The sequence below is a fragment of the Lagopus leucura genome, unplaced genomic scaffold (genome assembly GCF_019238085.1).
Source record: "Lagopus leucura isolate 7727_CA_CO unplaced genomic scaffold, USGS_WTPT01 Super-Scaffold_73, whole genome shotgun sequence".
Classification (NCBI taxonomy): Eukaryota; Metazoa; Chordata; class Aves; order Galliformes; family Phasianidae; genus Lagopus; species Lagopus leucura.
The window spans coordinates 76238071-76257205 of record NW_024962252.1 but is presented as its reverse complement, the minus strand read 5'-3'; the positions used below and the strand labels follow the sequence as shown (position 1 = coordinate 76257205).

General features: G+C 50.7%; 1 protein-coding gene across 1 annotated transcript; it reads right to left on the bottom strand.

Annotated features, from left to right (window-relative positions):
• Positions 1–2402: 2402 nt before the first annotated feature.
• On the bottom strand, positions 2403–16423 carry FOSL2 (FOS like 2, AP-1 transcription factor subunit). The gene is made up of 4 exons (XM_042891635.1): positions 16269–16423; positions 11406–11660; positions 8161–8268; positions 2403–6698 (listed from the first exon to the last, which is right to left on the bottom strand). Exons 1-4 carry the CDS (start codon positions 16365–16367, stop codon positions 6189–6191), a joined length of 972 nt encoding a protein of 323 aa, XP_042747569.1. The 5' UTR covers positions 16368–16423; the 3' UTR covers positions 2403–6188.
• Positions 16424–19135: the final 2712 nt, after the last annotated feature.

Below are 19135 nucleotides of genomic sequence, written 5' to 3'. Positions count from 1 at the left end.
CAGTGTAATGGCAAAGCCCTTGGTGAGGCAGGAATCGCTTCAGGCATTCCCCTTCAAGAAAGCTTGCATGTAGTAGGAGATCAAATGGGGACTCCGCTACGCCTGAGGCTCTGTGGAGACAGATATTAAAAGATGGGTCCTTCAGCAAATTTCCTTATGATTGCCACCCCCTCACCCCCAAAGAATAACTACTTTTCCTTCAGCTCCACCAGGATAAGTAAATTTGGAAGAAGCCTCCCAGAGGCTTTTCCTCACCCTCTGCATCCTCAGCACCATGGGGCACCCCGAAGTTGTCTCCGGCTCTACAGCCTGTGCTGTCCTACAACAACTTCATGTCAGCTTTCCTACAACACGGATTCCTGACTGCTGAGCTCACTTCACGCAGGCATGTGCACGTATTCCCCATTCTGGTGACTGATACCTTCAGCATTCCCCATGACTTCACAAATATTTCCATATACAAGCCACATAACTTGCACCGACATCTCTCATCACCTTCCCCTATGGCACTGTGAGAACACAGAGTGAAAAAAGAGAGAGGACAGGGACCAGCAGGAAGCCAAAGCAGACATTACTCCTAAGGAAATCCATGAGTAACGAGCACCTTGGCCCGACGCCATGTTGGCTAACAATGACTCACCCAACATCTCCTCCCCACCACAGTATTTTTACTTGAATATGACATCCTCCACTCCTAACCTGCAGTGTCTGGGTTTCCTCCGCTCCAGACTGCAGCTTTTCCCAGGTGAGCAAGACAATCCTGTATTAACCTCCTTCTCTCTGCCAGTGAAGCAGCCATGGTGTCCACCCCACCCCAAGCTTTCAGAGCAGAAGCTTTGAGTCTTTCTGGCTGAAGCAGTGGATTAAAAAATAAAATAATAAGGTCACCTCAGCATGCATTTTCTGGCTCTATTCCTTTCTTTTTGAAGCAAAGAAGAAAGGATTAATGCATTATTTGCCTTTTAGCCCAGGTGGTCTGCTCTGCTAGCCTCTGCCCAATTTACCATTGTTGCTGCTAACAGCTGTCTAGATTGCAGCTGCTCTAATGAAAGAAACACTGAAATGTACTACAGCCAGGCACCTGGCAATGCTGTACCCATTTGTTCATATCGAAGGAACATGCGAGCTTTTAATTGTTCATGGCAAAGGGAGCCTTTTAATGACTTCAATTAACAGAGAGAGAAGAACTCCAGTTAGCTCTTGCTATACAAAAGTGTCCACAATGTCATTAAAACAAGATTTACAAGTGTCATAACTCTCAGCAGCATAGTCAACAATACAGCCAATCATTACAACTGAGCACCAAAGGAGAAGGGGGGGGAACCATCACACCAAGAACAGGAAGGAAAGAAAGGAGAATGGGGGAGGGAGTGCAGAGGAAAAAAGAAAAGTCATTTTTCTTTTCAGTCTAAATTGATTTTATTCTACAAAATACTACTCAGTTAAAATTTTAAAAGCAAAACCATTTTAATATGTTCTTTCTTCCATAGCAGCAAGCTTTCTCTAACAAGCTTTTTGTTTTAGTGCAAATACTGTAGGCCTGTATTACAGTAAAGTAACAAGAACAGAGAAGAGACAGCACCAGAGAGAACACCTCAGAGCTGAGATTCTCCAGGACTGCAAGAATGATACCGAGATCACAACGAGCAAAGAAGGGTTCCAATTCAGTAGTCACCTTTAAGAACCTCCTTGGCAGAAACTATTCCACTGCAGACAAAACAAAACAAAACCCATGAGCTAAAACTTTTGAGGAAAAAAAGATGATGGTGCCCCCAAACCTTCAACAATCCTCATGGTAGCATACTAATCGCTGAGGCTCAAGTCCATCTCTGACACCCACTGTGCAGCAGCAAAATGCTACCGATGCTTTCCATTTCCCCAGGGACATGGAACCAGAATCCCTTTTTATGTCTGAGGATCTTAAAGTAGACTTTAGTGACACTAGTAACTTATCGCTCTAATAAAGATGCACTATCCCTTATTGATGTTACTTTGAACTACACAGTATATCAAGATATATACAACATTTTATCCTCTCACTGAGCAAAAACAATTGGATACTTATTTTCTACACATTTTAATATGGTTTTAATATCAAGTAACCACAAACAAGAAAGTGGAATAACCCTTTAATCATACAGGATAGGAGGGGAACAATTAAGTAAAACAGTATGGAACTTTATTATTATCTTGTATTCTGAGATTTCTCCTCAACTCCACCTACTGTTCACAGAGGAATGATAATGCATCTTTAGAAACATTTTTTTTTCTTTTTTTTTTTCTTTTTTTTTTTAACATTTAATACAGACAGTGAAGCCCAGAATCTTTTATTTAAAGAATCAAAAAAAAAAAAAAAAACCAACCTAAAAAAAGAAGAAAATTGGAATATTTTTAATGCTTTCTTTATTATATCCAAGTCTTGAACAAGAAAAAAAAAAAGATGTAAACATGATAAATAAATAAGAAATAAAATGTAGATTGTTCCCCTCACCTCTTAAAATGTTTGACTTGGCCTTCCTAATGAAAATGAACTTCTAAGTGTCATAACAATAAGATTTCTTACATTTCAGAAGTCTTTCTTGGAATGAAAGGAAAAAAAAAAAATCAAAACAAAAAGCAGAAAAGCAACAACCAAACACCAGGAATGCAAGTTGTGAGGATGTTAAATTAATGGCGGGCAGATCTGCTGGAGCAGGCACAGAACGGCTGCCTGCCAATAAATAATAAGATACCAGGGAGGAGAGAGGTGTCTTAGGTTTGTTTTTGTTTTCTTTTCATTTAGGATAAAGGCCAGGTGGATCCTACATACAGTAAGCAGCAAAATTAAAGGTTCAGATGAACTAAATAGATCATTTAAATAATAATTATAAAAACACAACAGAGAGCTACTGTCCCCAGCAGGTTGGTCCCAAATACCATCACACCACAAGCAGTTTGAGACTAACCCATCTCCACACCTAAGAGAAAGGAATGGATGAAGGCAGTGCCACAACCAGGGAGGGAGGAAGGAAGAACGAGGGCAAAACTGGAATGCTGAACATCGCCTGGAAGCCAAGCGTCTCCTTCAAGCAGCTGCTACTGCCGCTCCTAGTTGGGCACTGATTAACTTCAGATGTTGCTGGATGTTTCACTGGGCCAGTCACTAGGGGGTCACTTCAATACCAGCTGAAATTCCCAAGGCCTTTTTCTATCAACTTCCACAACTTCTGCTCAGAAACTGACCCAACATCCCCAGTACGTGCAGAAGAACATGGAGACATTGTACGTTTAGGAATCTCTGGGGAAGGTACTCAAGGCAAATACAGTTTGTGGAGTGGGGAAGACACTCAATTCCCAAAAGCACACCAGTAAACCTGTAAAGAATTACAGAGGGCCAGAACAAAACAGCAGGAGACTTCAAGCTGTACCTGTCTGCGAGCAACTAAACAAAGGTAATGCTGATCCACTAAATACAAAAGGCAGAAGACCAGCGAGCCCAACACAGACATCCTCTCAGAGGTTTGAGGGAGAGAACAGGCAGGCACAAGGTATTCAGGGCTCTTTCAAGTAGCAGAAAGTGATTGTCTTTTCAGGGCAGTTTCAAATTGCTCCCCACCAGTACCACAGGACAAAAAAGGGGATGTTCCTGTCCTACTACTGAGAAGATCAATGACAGGTCAACACGCAGTGGGCATGAGCCAGTTGCAGCTCCTTCCAGAAACAATTCAGGGAGCAAAAGCTAAGGTAGGAGTCACTGACTTTCTTGGGATACATGCCTCTCCCATGGGGATGGGGAGCAGGTATGGATGACTGGCGAGTCCCTGACATAAGAACTGTCAATTTAGGGAAAAACAAATAAACAAACAAAAAACAAATCACTCAGGTAACTTGTAGAGACCAATCTGGGGCCATCAGAGAAGGACTATGTCAAATGTGATAACAAACATCTCTAGTTGCTAGGATGGCATTTGTAGGCTGGCAGATGTGGGGATAGAGTACAAGGAAGGCCACACCTAAGGGTTTTTTCATAAAGCCTCTACTTTATTACAAAAAAGTTTTGATGATCATGTGAGGGGAGAATTCCTTTATCAACTTTGGTTATTGAAAGAGCTCGATTTGAAACTTCTAGCACTAGATTAACAATGGAAATGTTTAAGCAACAAAGGAAAATCCTGTATTATTGAATCAGTTTTACAAAGGAGAAAGATCAATCATCTTTCTATTGCTGGCAGTTCTTGCAAATAACTCGGTTTAAAATAATAATAATAATTAAAACAAAACAAACAAAAAACAGCCAAATAGTGTCCCTTTGAAATGATTAAAGGAATAGGAAGTGACCAGATTTTGAGGGAATCCAGACCACCTGAGCAAAGGTCTGCCTGCACAAGACTGGGCCCTATTAATTCCCAGTAGAGTTGGCAAGAGCTGCAGCAGTTCAGCATCTCACAGCACTGACCCTGTCATTGCATTTTTATTTCTCCAGGTCCAGCCTGACCAAGAAATTCCCAACTTTCCACCAATTTAAAGACAATAATAACAAAGAAAATCTCACAATAAATAGCTGCCATCACAGCTTCAACAGGCTGGACTAAAGAGCTATCCCCTAAGCAGCTTAACTGGCAAGCAGGGCTATCCTCACGTGCACAAGTTCATGGTTCAACAGTGCCTTGACACCTATGGGAACTGAGCTTGGCTCCAAGCAGGAATAGTTTCACACATCACTGTTCTCAGCAGTGAACTTCAGCACTTTTACCATCTGTGAGCACTTAGTACTAGAAGCCAAGCCCACACGCTGGAGAAGAAAGTGACCCAATGTTGGTGGAAGAGCCCTCTAATTTGCTTTTGGTCTTTAGGCCAGTCAACCCCAGCAAAACCAGATCAACTACACTGCAAATACAAAAAAGCAACAAAAGCCAGAGACCGAGGTGCAAAAAATGATAACTGATTTTTCTCCAATATCAACTTGTCACACCAGATGTTATTAGAACTTCTGCTACACCACTGCTGCCTGGTCAGGAGTGCCTCAAGGCCTGTGCTGTGCTGGAGGCTGGACTCCTGCCTTCCTCCAGCCTTGGAAACTGAGAAGCTCTGAGTAAACTCCACCAGCAAGTATCAACTGTGTGGAAGCGTGCCGCCGTGTTTCCCAACAAGGAAAGTCATCAAGGGCACAACAAAATCCCTTCACCCTCCTAACCACTGCCAGTCTCCACAGCACTACCTCTTTTGGTATTATGTTCTGCAAATATTACCAAGGAGAGGGGACAACTTTACTAACAGGAAGATACCAGCATCTGAGTCAGGGGCCCTGATGGGAAGGAAGATGCAATACTCCCTAGAGAACGGGCAGCCCAGGAGAACTACACAAGTCCAGCAGCAGATTTGGTATTACCAAACTGTGGCTAAAATCCTGCCAAAAACACTGCTAAGTGCCAACTCAGCAGCTTTTCTGATGCCACTTCGGCCCTGAGATGCTAACTTGGCTTTTGAGGAGCCCAAGGGGATAAGTATATCTACTTGTTAAGAAAAAAAAGTCCTCCACGTGAGCCTCCTGTTCTCTCCGTTCATGGTGTCTGTGTCACAGATAATGAGCTCTGCCCTTGCCACTGAGCCCTTTAGCTCCTCTTGGTCCCCCTCTCACCAGGCATCCCCTTCCCAGCTAGGCAACCGTGCATGTTTCCCACAGCCTGTCCCAAGAAAGATCCTAACAAGACTTTAGAGTACAGATCAACTGGATGAAATGTCATAGGATCGACAACATTGGAAATGATAGGCAGAGAGAGATAGGGGGAAAGAAGAAGTTGTAAGGTAACTAACCAGAAAGATCTAAGCACAGAGCATAACCGATCAGATCAATTCACAAAGGAAAGGGATGGCTAGCAACTGTCTGCAGCTCGCTTTCAGTCCTGGCCAGGAGTGCTCCCCAAGTCCACTATGGTGCCGAGACGAGACTTCCATTGGCAGACCCTACAGAGGAGACACTGCCCTCTCCAATCAGTCCTGGTGCATCAGTCCCACCCTTGCCATTTCCTGCCTCCAGGGAGCTGGCGTTGGTCCTCGCTCTCTTTCCTGGAGCTGCAGCATTTCCCCATTCTTGTTCTTGCTGCCCTTGTGCTTGAACGATCCTGTGCCTGTCTCTAATCCCATGGAGAGGTCTCCCCATGGAGCTGGGCGGGGGATGTAACACACTGGCAATGGGGGGCCTCAGGGGATTACAATGCCAGCAAGGTGGGAGAGTTCAAGGAATCCGAGGACTGGTCACCACTGCTGCTGCTCCTCCGGTGAGCTTTGGAGCAGGACTCGGACGGGGAGAGAGGAGACTCCTGATCCAAGACGTTGGGGTAGGTGAACACCAAGTTGGAGGAACCAGGAGTGATGGCTGGTGTTGAGGTCACCACGATGGGAGTGTTGAGTGCCTCCTCCCCATAATAACCTCCAGCAATGCTGATGGGCTTAATGACAGACCTCTGAGCTTTGTCAAGGACCAAAGAGGAAGATGGGATCTCTTCCTCCACAGGCTCCTGCTTCACTACCACTGCTCCACTTGCTCCAGTCCGAACGCTCTGGAGGCTGCTGGTTGGTGGGCTCCGACGTTCCTCAGGGCTGATTTTACACACAGGGCTGTGAGCAACCAGCATGAATTCTAGTTTCTCCTTCTCCTTCTGGAGCTCAGCAATCTCTTTTTGAAGCACTGACTTTTCCTCCTCCAGCACCTCAGTTTCCTGCAGACAAAAACGGAATAAGTAAGTATCTGAAGTTCTGGCACTGCTCCTGACCTAGAACATGGCCATCAAGTCCAGCTCCCAGCTGGCGTGGGCAGATACACCCCAGCCTCTTCGAGCAAGGCACGAAGTATCTGCTAGTTCAGCATTTTGCACTTCCTGTGTCTACCTGAAGGCTATTTCCAGACTTCACCAATCTAGGGGATATAAATGGTCTTCTCATGAGCTCACCTTTGTTATTTCATGGATGGTTTCTACAACTCTTGTCTTGTTCTGTGGCTTAAACACCTATTCTCCCTTGCTACCTACTTGAGAGACACCTTAGCAGAGAGGACTCAGATCCTCTACCATTGGGTTTTGTATTAAGGTTAAATCATGTTCTTTTCATTTCCTAGATGCAGATAATATAAAGCTATCTCTCAACTGTTTTCTTTTTCTTTCAGTATCTCATACTCCAGATGAGGCCCTCCTGTGACTTGTGCAAAAGATTAACACTTTCATCTCCACTGTATTATCCCTTGATGCATCCCAGGATTACTCCATTTACCTTTCCCACGATCATGTAACACTGATGGCTCATAGTCAATCTGTGAGCAATTAGTATTTTCCTGTGTGAGGAGCTTGCAAAAGTACTCACCCTCAATTCGTCAGGATATGTCCTCCTAGTTTGTACTCCTCTCACTTATATTAGTTTAGTCATGAGAATCCTTAAATTCTTCCTATAGGCTGTCCAGCTTCCCCTGCACTGAGAATACCTCCCAGATTTGAGTCAGCAGCACATTTCACTGATGTGCTTTCACAGCTGTGATTCTCAACAAGCTCGAACAGAACCAAGCCCAGGCTGCTTCTTGAAGAGGAGCACTGGAATCTCTACAGACTCTGTTAATGCAACCCATCCTTGTCTACACTTCAGCCAGTGTCTTATCCACCCCACAGTTCTTGCACTCATCCCTACGTTCTTTAACTTAACTATTCCCCTATGGCACCAAACCATACATCTTTGCATTACTCCCCTTGAGTTACACCCATCAGTTACGCCCACCAGAGACAGGTTAGTCTAAAGGATGTAGCTTAGAGAAGCACATGTAACATTGCTACACTTTCTCCTGTTTTCAGGTGATACTAGAGTCTTGTGTGCTTTCAAAGGTTTCATCTGAAGCACACAGCACATTTATTTCCACTTACAGAAGGAGACCTGGAATAGGGAGATACATGTTGGTCAGCAGGCTGTATGGGAAGAGATCCCCTAGGATGTTTTGGGCAGCCAGTGAGAAGAAATTAGGCTGCTGAGCCCTCACCACTGCTGACACAAGAGCAATGCCAATGGGCAGTCCTGGAAGGGGAAGGCAGAATGCATTTTACAGCATCTTCCCTAGATAGGTTGGTAGAGAGAGAGCAACACCCTGCAAGCTGGTCCAAAGGGCAGGCAACAAGGAGGGAGAAATGCATGCAGAGCACGTACCGCCTGGAGTTTCTCTGTTAGCTCTCGGCGCCTGTTACGACATTTAGCAGCTGCCAGCTTGTTCCTCTCTCTCCGGATCCTTCGCTTCTCTTCTTCCTCGGGCGACAGCTATGGGCAAGTGCCAAGAAAACCCACAATCAGATCTGAGCAAGGCATTCCTTGAAGTTCGTGAAGATTTAACCGCAACACAAAGAAAAAAAGGCCTGATCCAGCAGGATGCTCAGCACTCCCCCTCTCCACTGATGTCAGCAGAAGATGAAAGCACCCAGTATCTCTGCTAGCACCAGGTCTTAGCACAAGGGTGAGGAGAAGGCAGAGTGGGGAGCAGTGGGGGGAGATTGTGTAAGAGGACAGTGAATCTGCAACAAGGCCAAACAGATAAAAGATGCTCTGATTGTTTCACAACTTGGGTGGTACATTAAGCAAAACCAGAGTGTGATGTTGTAAGCGCCTCTTTCTTGAAAGAAAATATCTGCTGCTTCCCACACAAAAATAGTTGTTAACTTGAAGGTCGGGGATGGGGTGGGGGGAGAGAGGGAGATCAGCAGAGCTCTCACGATGTCTGTGAAGCAACAATTATTTATGCCACCCCAAAATCCGACCTCAGATTTTCAAGCACTCAGCGTGATAACAGACTGCTTTTCACATCAGCAGGCAAGGCTCCAGTGATACCAAGGGCTTCCTGAGGCCAGCTGACATCCTCACTGATATAAGTCAGGAGTGATTCCGTAGAAACCCATAGAGTTACACTCTTGCGACACCAGAGGAAGTGAGCAGGAGCCCGCAGGATCTGGTGAGGTCAGGCCTAGCTTTGGGGATTTGAGATGAGCTCTTATAAACCCCAGCAGTGGCAACCAGAGGCACCCACGCCACGTCCTGCTCTGCTCAGGGCTGACCTTACTCTGGCATTGCTGTGACTGAGCCCAAAACCAAGATGAGTGCTCTGCAGGGTGCTTGTTGGTAAAAAAAGTAAATAAAATAAAAAAAGAAAACCCTCTTCTCATAGAAGATTTCAGTTTTAGTATTTTCATAGATGACAAAATTGCAAACAAGATTATCTTCCTGCTGCCTTTTCATTTTTGCATTAGTTTTATTCTAACCTCATTTTGGTTTGTTTTGGTTTTGTTCATTTCCCTAATTTTGATCTCCACAGTTTCAGGGAGTTTACTTCAGCCACTGGGCATTCCCCTCTCTCTGTTCTGCTTTTTTCAGACTCTGCTGCATGGTGGCAACAATTTCACCAGCAGGCAGTGCACATCTGAGCACACGCTAAGGGACAGAGGCATTTCTGCTGCTAGTTGGCACTCTGGGACAAAGACTTTGGGCCTGAGAGCTCCTCTACCAGTAGATAACGGCGCTCTGTCCTGGGACAGGAGCACCTCCCTCTGTGGGTTTTGGTACCCTCAGCCCCATAAGAAGCCCCAGCAGGAACACCCAGCATGGCTCTGACAGCTCCATTTGCAGCCTGTAGGTATGCAGGATAAAGTATATTTGTGCAATTGTATCCATAAGGCAAAGCATCAGACATGCACATGAACTCAGGGATGATTCCAGGTCTCTGTGTGTGGTTTTCAGGAGCTCAGATCTCACTGAAAGACATTGGGACCAAAATGAGTCTTCTCAAGGCCTTCAGTCATTTTTAAGTTATCTATCTCAGAAGTTACGTTTTTTTAAAACAATCTCATAGATGGGGCTGAAGAGGCCTGCTTTACATTATAAAGGGTCTCAGATGGCATATTCTGTAAGCTGCACTAAATTTGTTTACAAGCAGTTTGCTTTGGCACTCTCGGTGTCCCTGCTGCACTCACGAACTATAGCTGTCACTTGTCCAAACCCCATGCATGCAGTCACTGGCAGAACCATTCATCAAGACAGGCTCTTTTCCTACAACGTTACACAACATTTTCCAAAAAGGCAAGCACCAGCAGTGGAAACCTGAGCCAAAGAGTCACTGCACACAGTCTGGGTCCTGCCATAGCACGTGTCTAATCAAAGGGACTTGGATCTGAATCTGACCCATAGCAAATGGCCTGCAAACAAGCCACAGGCCAGGAACTGCTTGGCAGGCATCCTTCTGCAAATAACTCTGAACAACAAATAAACCAGAGAATATGGTGATCTCTTCACGGCCAATTTGTGAACACAGAGGCAGCATTTGTCAAACAAATTAGTCTCTGCTAATTATTCCCCTGGTTCTCATGAGAGCTTCCCCCAGCACTGGAACCAGCCCTGTATGCTGGGATGGTAGGTGGCTGAGCCTGGCTGAAGGGACAGCACCTATCCTGCCCAGCACATACAGGCCCGCAGTGAGCCTTTCAGATCCCAATTGGGTCCTTTAGAGATCCACACCACAGAAAATAATTGGGAGTGTGAATCCAAGCAGATGATGCAGAAATAACAGCAGGGCTGCTGCATCTTATTGGGAACAGGCCTCACGCAGCAGTGTGCTCATACACTGAGGGCGCACAGCACATCCTGTTACATTTCTCTGTGGCAACCCACAGAACTGCTGCTTGAGAGCGATTTGGGGAGTTTCAGATATTTCAGACTGGCTTTACAAAGGCATGGGCAGAAGAGGGACCAGCTTCCCCACCCCACTATGAGAATGCCACCAGGATGGCAGCACCTGGAGGATACCCATCTTGTTGCTGTGAAGAGGTCAGGGTGAGGGTCAGGGGTGTAGATCATAGCATCCCGAAGGTTCTCTGTGAGACTGGATGTGTTCTGGGGAGCTGTTCCTCCCTGCATGAAACTGGCTGGCACCTGTATCACCCAAAGTGAGAATGGAGCAGCACAGGTGGTCACAGAGCCAATAGAAAACACCCACTGATGTAATCTAGGCATCAGTTCTGTGAATTACCTATGTGAAGCTCCGGTTGCTCAGGGGTTTCCTTCTGCCTGGAGCAGCAGAAACACTCAGACTGAAACCCAAGGCTCAACTTGAGAGTTTCACCTGCTCCTGAAACCCAGCCGCAACACAGCCTGGTGTCACAAGGCCTGTGATGGAGACCGGCTGAATCGTGTCACACACTGAGGAAGCAGCAAGAAAAGCACTGTGCAGCTCACACTATGCATCATCTTGAGAAACACCAGCGGAGGTACAGAGCGTGGGGCAGACCTCTGCTGTCCCCATGGGGGGACCCCAGGGGTGACACTGTGAGAGCGCAGTGGGAGATTCCCTTTGTATAGGGGAAATCTATACCCGCGCCATTGACTGCCTTGCATCCTCCTCCCTACACGGTTACCTGCTCATCCCTTCGTCTCCGTCCCACTGTGGTGCCGATGGTTTTGATCACACCCGGTCGCTGTAGGGCCGTGTGTCCGGCCACCGAGGACAGCGGTGGCAGCGGGTGGCTGTATGGGTGTGAGCGAGAGTATGGGCTGGACATGGAGGTGATGACGGTGGGCTGCACCATCCACTGCAGGTCTTGGCTGGTTGTGATGGCGTTGATCGTGGGGATAAAAGCGCTGCCTGATCCTGGCATATCTACTCGAAATTTCTAGGAGGAAAGGCAGAGAGGGAGAGAGAATAAATTGTCAGTGAAAGCAGAACACGACACATCCTCAGAAGCTACACATAAGACCCCAGGAGTGGCCCCAGCAAGGACCAGAGCAGTGCCCAAAGTAAACACAGCACTGCTGGCCCTGGCCCCTGCTGCATCCTGGTCTGCCCAGCGCCAAATGTTTGGCTTGTGAACTTTCTCTCGCAGCAGCCATGCCCTCACCCAGCCCTATCCTTGTTCCCCACCTCCTCAGGTCTTTCCAACACAGGGCAAAAGGGGAATTTAAGGAGTTTCTAGAAGAACACTTCTCTCAATCCAAAGAAAAGGAAGAGAAACTTGGGCTCTGAAGTGTCATTACTAAACAGAGCAAAGCCTCCTACCAAAGGATTCCCCCAAAATCCTTGCTTGGTCTGCACGAAGCTGGGTATGGAGAGAACAGCAGCTCACCTCTTGCTCAGAGGTTCTGTGCTTGCCGCACACAGTGTGAGAAGCCCGGCCTCAGGATGGTTACATGCAAGGATATGTATTTTAATAGCAGCCTATAAAACAGTTCTTAGGTTTGAGATCGGACAAGTTCCCTGCAGCTCTCTGCACTGTCTAGACAAAACAAGGCAGCAGTAAAAACCAAGGCAGTAGGTAATGATCTCAAAAATACACATACACCTTATTTCAGACAGAGGTAAATCCATCTGGATAATATGCTGGCACTAAACTGCCAGGAAAACAATTGCTTGTCCCCGGAGGGGGAAGCAGGGGAGGAGGAATGCTTTTGTCTATGAAGAGCTCCCATAAGGAGACTTTCAATGGTGAGACTGGGCCTTACAGACAGGCACGCCTTGCTCCAACTGTCTCCCAACCCACTGCTGAGGGCAGGGGCTCATAGGACCCGCAGCTTGCAGCATTTAAATGGTCTTGTGAAAAACACCCACTCTCTGGTCAGGACAGCAGCCTCCTAGGGACCAGAGAGCCCTTGCATCAGCCTGACCTCAGCCCAGGTAAGTGTCCTAGATAAGGGACAGCACTTCACAGGTTTCCTTTTCAGGGTGTGCCTAGTCAAGCACCATGCCCAAATGCTTTGTTGAAGCAAGGCTACTGCAAATAGTGTTCCACATTCTGATAGCAACAGCACTCTGGGCCAGATTTATCCAGAAGACACCCAGCTGCCAAAGCCTGCAGACCAGAAGATCCAGTTTGAACACAGATAAGTGCCACTTTATAGCTTTGGATAGCCCTAAGTCTAACAAGAAAGGACGAGAGAAGGCAGGAGTGCATCTGGTGAATGGAATGGGGGAACAATGCTGACAGGATGGCACTGAGACTTGGCAGAAGCTGCAACAGAACCTCTGAAGTTCATCTGCAGCTGGGGCCCGACACACATCAGTAAATGCCATCCTCATGAGCTCTGCTAACGGAGGACCAGAGCTGAGCACTGTAAACACCTCAGAAGAATCTACTGAGGAAAATCCCCTTCTTTATACTCTGCCCAGTGTAGACTGTGACCACACTGCCCACAAGAGGACGGCTCAGTGATTCCACAGCCATCACATCATTATGAAGAGATCTGAACTTCACAGTAGGCACAAAGTGCAAGACAAGTTAAACTACAGGTGCTGGCATCAAGAGATGCAAGTTCTGCTGCCAGTTCCATGAGTGCCCTCCTCCACGACCTTTATGCACCTGTGCCACCACCAGCCTTCCTGCACCCAGAGAGAAAGAAGCATCCCGCCTTCTTTATAGGGATACTAGAAGATATGGCTGCACAATGCATTGAGATGTTTTGGTGCTTTGCTATGCAAAGACAGCATTTGTGTTCCAGAGGAAAGGATCTTTGTGGTGGTGCCACACCACTGTAGCCTCCACCCACTGACCTGCTACAGACTCCCATCAGAGCCCAGGAGAGTCAGACCCATCACCAAATCAGCCATGTAACATACAAACATCTGACACAAGTCAGCCCCAAGTTACTAATCAAGTGACTGTCATCATCTGAATGTCATAGGAGCCACTGGTAAACATCCCTTTATTTCAAGCAGAAGGCTCCTACACCCCCAGCACATGTTTCCTGGACAGCAAAGGAAGGTGCTCAGCTCAGCCACATCTCCCTGCTCGCTTTCGGGCCAAAGCATGAGGCCATGCTGGCTACAGCCTGTCTGTGCCATGCCCCATTACTGCCACCGGTTTCCTTTTTCATCCCTCAAAATATCTTAAGAATTCCCCCAAGCCCACATTATGTACTCTCCAGAAGCAATATTTTCCCCAGATACTTAAACAGGAGGCACACTGCTGAGCCTTTAGATAAGGGTACCGGGGCTGCTGCTGGATTTTCCCTATGGTGTGCTTCCGACACGGCCAGGCCTTGCCTGCATAACCAAGCCATCCCGCCAGGACAGCTCACCACAGCTGTGCCCATGTGCCTGCCCACCTCTTCACACACTGCTCCTGCTCCCAGGGGCACTCCTCCACCAGCTCTCAGCTCTCCTTATCTACACGGACAGATTGGGCGACAGCCAAACCACAGGGCCGCACGCACAGCACGCACTCTGCTCCTGCTCTCCACCCGACCCAAGCAACACGCGGACACAGGTATCGTTACACACGCAGAACAAGGAGCGAGGAGTGTTGTTAGGAACACAAAGAGCTGAGCCTGGCCCTGGCTCTGCCTCACCAGAGCCGGCCCGGAGGAGGCCCTGGCCCTGCTGGGAGCGACATGCTGCAGGGCATGCCCAGCTCGGAAACAGAGAGATAAGGAAAATACACATCAAAATACCTTCCCAAAAATCCACCCAGAGGGTCTTCACTAATGCTCAGTTACCCAATACAGAGCACAGGCCCAAACCCTCTAACAAATAAAAGGTCCCAACGGTTGTCCCACACTGAACGCCTCCTCGGAGGGCTGGATGCAGTACTGGGATATCAGAGAGAAGTAGCCCAGTCTGAGAGCATACTAATTATTCCCATTAGGGGCTGTGTGTACCACATGGCAAGGCAGCGATGGGGGGAATAGAGCACCGCACGCAACTTGAAAGAAAAAATGTTCCAGTGCTGTGCTGTATGGGAAAAATAATTAAAAAGCATCAAAGTTTTGGCCCAGAGACACAGTTTCCACTCAAGCATGTGACTGGTACGTCTTCCCTTGCTTTAGGAAGAAAAAAAAAAAAAAGAAAAACGCTGAAGAAAAAATTTCTGCAATGCATATTTTCTGTGGCGATAAAGCCCTGCAGATCTGCCCAACCCGGAATCAGCAGAACAGCCCCATTCCTGGGGGAAGGCAGCGCTCGCATGCAATCCTAATCTACAACATCTGCAGGGACCAAGGGAAAGATGCCTCGAGATATCGCCTGCGTTCTGCGAGAAAACCCTTCTGCTCCTGCCAAGTTCCTTATTGAGCCCGTGTCCGCCACTTCAGAGACCGGGCTGTGCCGTGGCACACACACACGGGGACGGACTCCGCCAGAGCACATGAAGGAAAAGGAGAGAAACGGAGAGAAACAGAGTTAGCAGCCCGTAGGCCAGCCCGAACTCCGGGCACAGCCGGAGACCCCCCGGCTCTGCGGGCGAGTGCCGAGGGCGGGACACGCGCCGGAGGAGGGAGCGGAGGGGCCGCATTGGGCCGCTGTCAGGAGGAGCGCCTGATCCCGCTCCCGGACACGGAGACGTCCGCGCTCGGCGCTGCGCGGCCCGCAGAGGGCACCCGCGAGATGCGTTCGAAGGCGGCCGGGAACCGCGGCGTCATTTCTGGTAAAACTTCTTTAATGTGAGGAATGTCACGGGCTGGTACGGTTGGCAAAGTTTAAGAGCAGACTTTTTCGTTTTGTTGTTTTTTTTTGGTTTTGTTTTTCTTTTTTTTTTTTCCCCCTTCATAACGATCCTACGGCTTCTCGATGGGAGGCGGCAAGGCGCTCCTGCCGCCAGACCGTTCGCGCAGACCCACCCGAGAAAGAACAGTACTGGGAGAAAGGGGGGAGCGCAACTCTGAAAACGCCAAAGAGTGGGGAGAGGCGGGCCGATGTAAACAAGTTATGAAATAACCTCGGTTTGTATAACTGCCCCGGTTGTGTAACGTCTTCCACCGAAGTGGTGGATTGGGGCTACATAGGCAAAGAACCTATTTTTGAACGTTTTCTTAAGAAAATGGAAAGACGGGCTATGGAACGTCGCGCCCTTTGGGCCCGGCTTCGAGGAAGCCGTTCCCGTCCCCGCCGTCCCGCTCACCGCCCGAGCTCCGCAGTCGCCGATCGGAGCGGCCCCGACGGAAGCGCGCAGCCCCGCACCGCCCGGAGCCGGAGCATGGAGCCGGGGCAGCAGGACGGGGAGAGAGAGCGCTGGGGGGCCGCGGGCATAAGAGTCGGGCCGCGCGTGTGCTCTGTAGGGGTGACGGCCCGGAGCGCCGCGGGACCGCTCGGAGAGCCGCTCGGCAGAGAGAAGGGGGACAGACGGGGACCGCCGCGCTGCCGTGGGGCGCTGCCCCGACGGGAGCTCCGAGCGCGGTCCCCCCATACCCACGCGGGTCCCAACCGCAGGGATGCGATCGCGCGGCTCCAGCCTCGGAGTCGCGTTCGCTTGCGCCCACCCCGCCCGAAAGAGACGGGGCAGAGCCTGCCCTACCTGCTGGGCTGCGCCGGCGGAGTAGGGCTCGGGGTGTCCCGGGGAGCCGCTGCTGCCTCTGGAGGAGGTGTCGAAGCTCCCGGGATAGTCCTGGTACATGGTCCGAGGCCGGCCCGGGGGAGCCGCGTCCCCGCCTTCCCGCGCCGCGGCCGCCGCTCCCTCGCCGTCTCCCCGCCCCCTGCTCCGTGCCGACCTCTCGGGCTCTGCCTCGCGCCTTCCGCAGCAGGGGGAGAGTCCGCAGCGGGAGAAGAAGACGGGGGAAGAAAAAAAGAAAAAGGAAAAAGAAAAAAAACGGAAAGCCGACAAAAAAAAAAAAAAAAAAAAAAAATCTACGGGGAGAGCGGGCGGCGGAGCGCTGCCGGGAGCCGAGCGGGGCTCAGGCGGGCGCAGCCCCGTGCGCTGCGTCCTCTCTCTCCGCGCCGCCCGAACTCGCCCCGCCGGCGGCGCGGCCCCGGCCCTGGGGCTGCGGGCGGAGCGGCTCCCGCCCCCGAACGCCCCTCGCTAAAAGCGCCGCTCCCGCGCGCGGTGACTCAGAGCCGCGGATGCCGCTCCAGCGCGGTGCCCGCCGTGACTCAGGGCACTGGCAGCGCCCGGCCCCACGCGCCGTTTATCCGGCCCCGCGCCGCCGCCGCCGCACCATGTGCACCCGCACACGTCAAACCCGCGGCGCTACCGCCCCGCCCCCCGGGCCCGGAACCGCCCACCTGTCCCCGCGGGTGGGGACGGGCGGCGGGCGGCGCTCCCCGCGCTCCGCCCCGGCTCCGTGCCGCTCCGAGCTGCCGCCGGCGGCCCGCGCGTCCCGCGTTCTGCCCTCGCTCGCCCCCAGCTCGCGCCCGCCGGCTGCCGGTAGGTTCCCGTTAATCTCTCCCCCCCCCCCCCCGCCCAGCCGGAGCCTCTTGGTGCCGTCCACTGTCGCACGTTCCAAAAATGGGCATTTGCGTCGCACTACGCCAGCGCGGGTTTCCTTGCCGCGGATGACGCGCCGCGAGAGGGATTCCCTGCTCCGCGTCGCCGCGATTTAAAGGGGCAGCGCCCTCCAACGCCGCGGGCCCACCGGCACCGGGTGCTCAGCAACCCGCGGGTTCCGCCGCCGCCTTGCAGCATCCCCTAAAAATGTAAAAAATGAATTCCGTTGTGCAACGGCGCTCCCCGCACCCAACGGAACAAGCGAGGGCTTGTCCGCTGCCCAGCCTGTCCCTGCCCCAACCCCGGGCGAACGGAGAGCGGCCCCGGGGCCCTCTGTGAGAGTGACGGCGGGAACGTGTGAGCTCCCCAGTTTGCTGTTGCTCTGGTGGCACTCTGGTAGCTTTCACCCCGCCGCACGCTTCGGAGCGGGAGGTGGAGACTGTCGCACTCCTCAGATGCCCCGTTGTAAACGCATCCCATAGTGACCTCCCGCCCGGCTCCTGGCGTTCTGGGAGCAGGGGGTGACCTGGAAGCTGGGGGTGCACCCGACTCACATGCAAAGTTCTTTTAATGTAATGCAGAGTATGACACCAACAACACCGAGCGTAGCAAAACATCCTGAGCGCGCCCGATGCCAGGCAGCTCTGAGAGTTCCGAGGATGCTCTCGCCCAGGATGTTATTCCATCTTTCCACCACAACCCGCGCTTTTGCCGTCGCCTTCTTCCCCTCGGTGCTATGTATGGAAACGCGGAGAGCAGAGCTGTTCCGTCTGTGGTCTAAGGGGATGGCCAGGAGGTGGCTGCTCTGGACAAGAGCTGTCTCTGTCAGGCAGCTCCGTGCTGGAGTTAGTGGCACCACTGTTTACCCACGCACCTTCCCCCTGCCGAGGAGTTGATCCAGACAAAACACTCTTGTTGCCTCTTCCTTTCCCTCAATTCCTCCTTGGCCCAGCAGCCGCAGCACTCTCTGAAGACACTGGCTCTGTTCTGCCTGCGTCCTGCCCGCATCCTCCTTCCATCCTGCATCCCGCCTGCACCCTGCATCCCACCTGCGTCCTGCCTGCATCCCACATGCCTGCCTGCATCGTGCCTGCATCCTACATTCCTGCTTGCATCCTGCCTGCATTCCTGCTTGCATCCTCCCTGTGTCCTGCATTCCTGCCTGCATCCCACATCCCACCTGCATCCTGCCTGCATCCTGCCTGCATTCCACATCCCCGCCTGATCCTGACTGCATCCTGCTTGCACCCCTGCCTGCATCCTGCATCCCCAGCTGCATCCTGCCTGCATCCTGCATCCCTGCCTGCATCTTACACCACTGCCTGTATCCTCGCCTGCATCTTACACCCCTGCCTGCATCCCCACCTGCATTCCTTCCTGCATCCTGCATCCTTACTTGCATCCCTATCTGCATCACCACATATATCCCCACCTGTGTGGTTGCCACAAACCCACCCTACAGCTTAGCCCACTTTCAAAGCAGGCTTAATAACACACACTAAAAAACTAGAGGATTCACAGCAAGAGATGTTTGTGAATGCAAGTTGGTTTGAAGAGCAACTATAGTTGGTAACCTGTATGGGCAGGCCCAGGCTTTGGCAGACACCTGCTACTTTGCCTGGGGGAACACTGGGAGGATGTCCACGGACCACCTTTCCCTTCTCTGCCAGCACGGGAGATCCCTGCCACTGTTCAGACGTGGGTCTGGAGTGGCTGCATCCAGCCAGGCCCGGCTGAGTTACATGCAGCTCTCGGGATGCTGGGGCTCTGCCAAGCCCCCCAGGGAGTGAGGGCTCCATCTCTCTGCTGAGTGCCTTCTGCTAGATCGTGCTGTGCTGGCAGTTTGCAAAGCTGTCTATTATCAGCACGTTAATAACCTTTCACAATGTTTAATTACTTGGAAAGGTAATCGGTCCTGTGGTAGCTGTTTGAAAGGCATGCCCATTTCACTTGCTCTTGGC

What these genes read in the sequence shown, in the direction of transcription:
- FOSL2 (XM_042891635.1), bottom strand. Translation starts at nt 16,367, where the DNA reads ATGTACCAGGACTATCCCGGGAGCTTCGACACCTCCTCCAGAGGCAGC. An exon ending in CCGCCGGCGCAGCCCAGCAG is followed by an intron (nt 11,661 to 16,268) that starts GTAGGGCAGGCT and finishes CTTTCCTCCTAG; the next exon opens with AAATTTCGAGTAGATATGCC. An exon ending in TAACAGAGAAACTCCAGGCG is followed by an intron (nt 6,699 to 8,160) that starts GTACGTGCTCTG and finishes TTTTGTCTGCAG; the next exon opens with GAAACTGAGGTGCTGGAGGA.